We start from the raw sequence: 7,537 nt of genomic DNA on the forward strand, positions 1-7,537 counted from the left end.
CACCGCCCACTCCCACCCCTGGGCGGAGGAGGTGGGCACCGGCCCGTGCTCTGCATCTGTGCTGTGCTGTGCACCGCCCACTCCCACCCCTGGGCCAGACACTTGTCAATATGTGTTCGGGGCAGGCTTTCTATTAAGCTTGCAGACATACCCACCAATTGCTTTCATTAGGACAATTGCTTTTAAATTCTCCCTATCCTAAAATGTAATATTTAGAGCGTGGTCTAACAGTGATGGAGAGGAGAGGTAAAGGGATAGTAGTGTGCAATACCATGCTGTGCCTCAATGTGCAAGGGAGCCGCGTGCCAGTGGCTTACCCCGTGACCCTGTCTACCCAGGACATTGAGGGTGGTAGTTCAAAGCCAGCCTGGGCAGAGAAGACTGTTAGATTTCATCTCCAAAATAGCCAGCCAAAGGCCGTGCTGGAAGCATGGCTCAAGTGCCAGCTCAGTTAGCAAGCCAGGTGCAAAGCCCTGCATTCAAATTCCAATACTTCCCATAAAACTGAAAAAACCAAGACCAAAACAACAAGCAAAACTCCTGTAAAACTTGCAGAGGTCAGCAGAGACTGAGGTCACATGTTATTTCCTGGTGCAGGCTGACCAGGCATGGCTTGGGCTGCAGGTTTCTGCTGGTTGGTGGAATGTTGAATGGTGAGCAGGTCTTTGTGTAGTTTCAAAGGAAGAAAAGTGCAATTTTTTTCCCTAGACGTTCCTGGAAAATTCAAACTGCAAGTTTAAACTACAAGAATGTTTTATATATTAATGTCATATGGAGTAAGGTTCGGAGTTCAGGACTTGGAAGCATTCTTTTCACTCCAGTGGATGCTGGTACTTTGGACATCTGTGAGGAAGGCTGTGTTAGCTGTGATTCTCAACTTTGACCATTGCCTTGAGCTCCTGGGTCTGCAGACTGTTAGCACTCAGCCAGGTTTTTCCAAGTTAGTTCTCCAGGCCCTCCCACTGAGGATGATGCTCTTTGTTCTGCGAGCGGCTGCCTCACCCTTTGTGGCATCTCTGCTGTGTTTGGGACAGGCTGTTTGGAGGAGCAGGCCTCGTGGACAGCTCTTCTCACTTGGACCTCTGGTGATCCTGTGCTGGGTCTGTCGGGGTTTGGTGAGGTAGAGGTGACCGTGTCTAGGTCCCCTCTGTGTGGGAGCACAGGTCTCCAGCATCTCTGGCATCCAGGCTGGATCTGAGGCCAAGCCTTGCATCATTTCAGGCATACACGAAAGGTGAAGAGGAGGAGAGGATGACTGGGTGTGTGCCTCTCCGGTGGTTAGGTGCATGGGGGGCTGTGCACAGGCACCTTTGGAAAGTAGAGGCTTCGGCCTCAATCCAGGACTGCAGAGAGAGCACTGTGATGTTAGAGCACAGAGTCTTTGCTGTGTAAACACACAGAGAGTGGGAAGTGTGCGTCTTGTTGTAAGAAAATCTGTAGTAACATTCTGAATGGTTCTGAGTGATTTGGTACTTAATTACATAAAAGAAAAGGGATATGTGAGCCAGAGACTGCTTTGTATCCAAATCATGTGCTCCTAAAAATCACTTCAGTGATGAGGGTGTGGCTTAATTGGTAAATTACCTACTTAGAAACCCAAGGCCCTGAGTTCAAACCCCAGTACTGCAAAAAAACAAAAAAACAAAACAAAACCCCACTGTAGATGGGTTGAATCTGCCTCTTGGTGATGGTGAGAAGTGTAGTGTCATCTGACAGGATGAAGGAGACGCTGCTGTTCTTTGTAAAGCTGTTCCCTGAGGGCCACCACCTGCGGTCTGAAGGACCACTGACATTTGGCCTGGAGTGTTTTAATGAACCATGCTGTCCGTGCTGACTGAGCTCCTTGGAACACAGAGGACTGGACTCAAGCCAGCCCCAGCTGGCATTGTGGATCGAGATTTTTAGATTCTGCACCTGAATGAGATGCTTTAAATAATTTCATGGACAGAAAAGAAAGGCAGATCTATTTTCTTTGAGGCCAAAGCTTAATCTCTGTCACAAAAATGCTCGTGAGATTGCTCAGATGGGGTTTTGTTCACAACAGTGCTCTACTTCAGGGCCAGGAAAATGGTGTCCCCTCCCCCCGCCCCAGGTGTGCGATGGATTTGGATCTGGTGCAGTTGCCATTATGGGGAATGGCACGAGGTTTGACTTGGGAGATGTTTGGAAAAAGTATTGGGAGCTGTAGACATGTGTGGGGGACCGTTTTCTGCCACGGGCTGTTTGAGTATTATAACATCATTTGTGGGCCATAGGAAATTATCAATGCAGGTAGATGGCTGCCAGCACCGACCAGACACTTACGTGACTGTCCATGTACCAAATGATTTTGTGAGCCTTGAATCACCTGTGGGATAGATGTTCTGCACTCTTTGGAGGGATCAGAGAGGGTCAGTGTTTAATTACCTGGGCTAAAGGCATCGAGTGAGTACATGGGCACATTTATGCAGATAATGTGAAACCAGATGCTGCATCTAGAAGCTAGGCATGGACAGTTGAAGGCAGTTCATTGTGAACCGAGCACGGGCTAAGCTTGGGTCTGGTGCCGTGCAGAACCGGCAGGCCAGTGTCTGCGTGCAGTGCTCGGGAGCGTGAGGGGGCACTGCACCTCCAGTGGCATCTGTCAAGTCAGCAAGTTGAGTTCAGGGTTTCTGCTGTATTTGTGTTGATCGGCACATGTGAACTGGAAGCTGCAGCGAATGGGATGGTGCGGAGCCGGTGCTCTGTGTTCCATGTACTGCCATGTACTGAGAGGTGCGGCTCACCTCATAAGCCCGCAGCACTGCAGGCCTCGCCCCGCACAGTGTCTGCAGGACCAGAATCTCTCTCTGCTCAATAGATGAGCGTCTCAGGCTGTCCTCTGGGCCTTGTGTTCTGCACTCTGTCCTATTCACTGTTTCCAGATGTTTCTCTTCTGATACATGGATCAGCAGCACCAGGACCCTGGCATTCAGAGGCATCCAACTCGGTGCAAGCTCACACGGTTCACAAGCACTTCTGATAGGTATTCTCAGGGGCTTGGGATATCCCCACCTGTGTGGGAAACAGGTGGCCAAGAGCAATGAGTCTCACAGAGAAGCAGCCATTCAGGGAGCATGAGAGCAGAGGTGTATCTCTGTACAGGGTCCTGTGTGCACAGATGTAACTTGGTGGTTGTTATTTAGTGTTAGAAGCCAGAGGTACACTTGAGAATTACCCAGGGGACTTGTAAATTCCCAGGTTCCCTTCATAGGGCCTGCACGGTGGTGATGGGCACGGGGGTCTGGTGCAAGATCCAGCTCCCCAGAAGGACACGCGCAGAAAGGACACCCAGCCCTGCACATTGGCTCAGGGCGCTGCTGTGGCTGTGGAGTGAGGGCTTGTCGGTGCCGTCACTGGGGAGGGCCAGAGGGGAAGGACTCACCAGACTCCATGTACCATTTGTTCCAGAGCTACCTGTGACTCTGTGATTATTTCAAAATCTGAGTTTGAATTTAGCAGGGCAGAGTTGGAGGGGCTGTATATGTCTGCACATACATATGGGTGTGTATGTGTGTGCATGTATTTGTGTATCAGAGTGAGAGAAAGAGGCAAAGAGAAAGAAGGAAATACATAGAGAAACACACACACACAGAGAAGGAAATACATAGAAAAACAGAGAGAGAGAGAGAGAGAGAGAGAGAGAGAGAGAAATAGAGAAACAGAAACAGAGAAACAGGCAGTCTTCAAGAGATTTACTTCCAGGGACTGGCTAACACTGTGTGGGGCTGATGAGCAAGTGTCACATTTGTTGGCAGGGGCAGGAGGGAGCTCTAGTAGACTGGACCACAGGCAGGAGATCTGGAGGGAGTCTTAACCACCTCTGAAGGGCCCCACAGAGGTCAGGCCCACCCAGGATCACTACCTCTTGATAGACTTAGGTGACGATTTGTAAGAGCATCTGTAAAACATCTTCCTGTAGTACTTGGTTTTGTGTGTGGCCGAGTCACTGGTACTGTAGCTCAGCCCAGGCACCCTGGAAAGTCACAAGTGAAATGCTGTAGCACTCAGCCTGTATGTGCACACTTGTGACATGGAAAGAAAGAAATATCGTGTTCAGAAAGTCCAAATCCTACAGGAAGTGAAAGCATCTTTGTCCTTTCCCATCTCATTTCTTAAGATGCTTCCAGAAACATTTGCTTGCACACTGGAGCCCATTGGCTGACACACGCCAGACAAGTGCTCTACCACCAAGCTGAGCCCCTGCACAACTAACTTCATTCTTGATTGTGATGTTGAAGCTCCATACTTTTTGAAAAACTATGCTTGATTTCATTTGAGGTTGATATATATGATCATGTATATGCCAAACCTACCTAAGCTGTTTTTGACTCCTGTTTTGCATATAGGAAGCTGTATAGCTGGGTAGCTGCTGGGTTTCCACCGATTGTAGTAAATGGCTTCTCGTAGTTTGGTGGGCATCATAGGTGTCAGCAAAGGACAAGTAGAATGGCAGAGAAGTGGCGAGACATTGGGACAACAATCAGCTGTGGTTCTGAGAATGGGTCGCATGGAGCCATCTCTTTCTTACACCTATGTGGGAGCAGTTACAGTCATGTGATGGGAGGCTTGATTTTCATGTGTTCACATCACTGAAAAACAGCCCTGCCCCCAGGAAAGGATGATACTTTATTCTAAAATAATAAGGACTACATTTCAAGGGCTAGTTCTTTATATTCCCCAACCTTTCACTACAAAGCATACTTTAGAGATTTTTTGTGACCGTAAATTGAAAAGTGGAATGAACATGTGCCTTGAGAGTCTGCTGGGTGGACTCACCGTGTTCACGCCGACCAGGCTGCCTCTCAGTCTTCACCTGGGCCTGGTTGTTCCTGGGTCATGGTTGGTTCTTTTGTAGAGTTCTTTTTCCCATGGTCCATGCACTTTGCAGGAGGTCCGCAGTTGGGCCATGTGCCTCTACCATCCAGCGTGCTGGCTGCCCCTCTTGCGTGTGGCCGGGCAGCTGTGACCTCCAGTGGACTGGACTGAGGTGGGAAGATGGGAAGGACAGGTGGCTTTCATGTCGCGCACACCTGCTGCTGTGGGTGCGTGTGAGGCGCAGCACAACCTCAGCTGGCTTTCCCCCGTCCTGTGATCTGTGTCAGCAGAGTCTCCCAGCCAGCAGGAGTCCCCATGACAGCGTGTTCTCACATCTGAACAAAACCACTGCTGCCCGATCCCTCCTCCCCGTGCAGGCCGCGGGGAGTGACTGTGTTCAATGACTGATGTGCTCTGACAATGAATGTTGTTGTTTTAAGGTCTTCTTTTTCTTGTGATTCTTTTGTTCCATAGCGTCGTCCCCCAGACTACAGTAATACTCAACAATGATCGGCAGAACGCCATTGTAGCCAAGATGGAAGACCCCTTGAGCAGCAGGGCACCGGATTCCCTGGAAAATATCATTAGCAAGTCAGTAGCCATGCACCATCCTCCCTCCCCCTGCCACTGTGATGTCACCAAGTGAATGTCCCCAAGCCAGGGCACAGAAAGCACGTGGCCATCCCTGTCCCTGGGATGGTTCCAGCAGGTTTCACCCATTGTGTAGGTGCTCAGGGTGGGCAGGGCAAGGTCACACACACAGGGCGAGTGGCCCGGGGACTGGCAGAGCTGACGCGTGGTGGAGGGCACGGCGGTGTTTCACAGTGGTCAGCTGATCATCACCATCTGTCATGGCGCTGTGTCAGATACACAGACTCACCTCAGAGTCTGCTGAAGGATGTGAGCATGTTGCATTGTGGCTTTTTTCTTACCCTGTATCTTTTGAAGTGTCTTGGCCAGAAGTGGGAAGGAGACAGGCCCTGTCCCAGCCTCTGTCCAGTGAGTGTTGCTGTGGGGAGCCTTTAGCCCAGTGTCTGGGCTCCACTCACCTCAGGGGCTTTGTCACTCTCGTTTCCCATCTGTGTCTCCACCACATCCTGTTTTTGCTTTTGCGCTCCACTCTTCTGCAGGTGTTGCTTCTTCGGCTTAGCCCCCTTTTCTCAGCCTAGTGTTCTAAGAAGCAGCTGTGGTCTTGGGCCTGACACGTGGGGTGAAAGTGGGGGGGGTACCCAGAGGTGAGCCAGGCTCCCTCGGGTTAGCTCTTAGAGGTCGGCTGCTCAGGTTGATTACCGGGAACCAGATCAGCTTAGACAGATCTCTTCGGACCCAGTACAGAAGTGCGGCTTACAGCTTCCACCTCTGGGGTGGGAACAAGTCATTGTGAACAGGGAACTAGTGCTTTCTCTCTCCAGTGCTTAGTTGGTCATGGTCTGGGCTGTTGACAGGGTTTTTCAGAAAGCAGGCACAGTCTCTAAGTGGTCTTTTTGGAGCGTTTCAGTGCAGCTGGCCGCCCTGCCTGGTGGGTAGGGCTCTTCCGCTGCACCTTGCTCTCATTGCCGCACATCAGGGCTGTGGTGAGAAGAGCTCCTGGAGGGGTCCTGGGACGCTCTGCCCGAGGGCCGCAGCAGCCTGTTCCTGGGCTTGCCCTGGGAGTGACGGGAGTGTGAGGGCTTTCTGGAGACTGAGCCACCCTCTGGGGTCTGACAGGGGGTGGGCTGGTCCTGGGGCTCTGTGCCCCCGTCCTCTTCATGTAGTCTTTCTTTGGCATGGCTCTAAAACCTCTTTGGTGCAAGTCAGCATTTTGAGGGATAACCTTGATCTGAAAGCAGCCTTGCAGGCCCGAGTCCCCGTGACTTACGCTTTCATTTCTTTGGTGATGTGAATTTTTTGTAAACATTTTTTTATCCCATCTCAGCCTCTGAGTGTTTCCATGTTAAGTTGCTTTCATCGTCATAGAGCTGTGTGGGGAGACCCCCGGGTGCACTGGTCCCTGCTCAGTTAGGTGTTGGGAGAAGACCGGCCCAGTGCTGTCCAGGAAGTCAGGACTGACGGTGGCTGCCTTGGCTCACTCTCACACGCGTTGATGTGCTTGTTCCCACCAGTGCTGTTCCTGGGCGTCGGCAGAACACCATCGTGGTGAAGGTGCCAGGTCAAGATGACAGCCACAACGAAGATGGGGAGAGCGGGTCAGAGGCCAGTGACTCTGTGTCCAACTGTGGCCAGCCGGGGAGCCAGAACATCGGGAGCAACGTCACGCTCATCACCTTGAACTCAGAAGGTGTGTCCCCACGGCGCCTTCTCCCCTTGGCCAGCCCAGCAACAGGGACAACTTTGTACTTTTAAGCAATGTGGTACAATATAAAAATGCTGAGGGAAGTTAGAATAGCTTGAATTCCAGGAGCTGCTCCTGTCTCCGTAGGTGAGTATTTGTGTGCCTGATGTCATCGAGAAGCACACGTGTCCTATAAGAATTACAAATTCCCTTGCCGGGCGCTGGTGGCTCACGCCTGTAATCCTAGCTACGCAGGAGGCTGAGATCTGAGGATCTCGGTTCAAAGCCAGCCCGGGCAGGAGAGACCGTGAGACTATCTCCAATAAACCACCAGAAAACTGGAAGTGGCGCTGTAGCTCAAGTGGTAGAGCGCTCGCCTTGAGCTGAAGAGCTGAGGGACAGTGCCCAGGCCCAGAGTTCAAGCCCCAC

General features: G+C 51.3%; 1 protein-coding gene across 9 annotated transcripts in view; it reads left to right on the plus strand.

Moving 5' to 3' along the window:
- The window catches only part of Banp (BTG3 associated nuclear protein), a 58,535-nt gene that overhangs the window by 24,090 nt on the left and 26,908 nt on the right, over positions 1–7,537 (plus strand). For 6 of the 9 annotated variants that reach the window (XM_013012758.1, XM_013012752.1, XM_013012754.1 and 3 more), the window contains exons 5-6: positions 5,311–5,427; positions 6,939–7,114. In XM_013012758.1, the coding sequence (XP_012868212.1) occupies positions 5,311–5,427; positions 6,939–7,114 (293 nt within the window). The remainder of the gene's footprint in view (positions 1–5,310; positions 5,428–6,938; positions 7,115–7,537) is intronic. The other 3 variants (XM_013012759.1, XM_013012760.1, XM_013012761.1) reach the window with 1 other exon arrangement.

The sequence above is a fragment of the Dipodomys ordii genome, unplaced genomic scaffold (assembly GCF_000151885.1).
Source record: "Dipodomys ordii isolate 6190 unplaced genomic scaffold, Dord_2.0 Scaffold18, whole genome shotgun sequence".
Lineage (NCBI taxonomy): Eukaryota > Metazoa > Chordata > Mammalia > Rodentia > Heteromyidae > Dipodomys > Dipodomys ordii.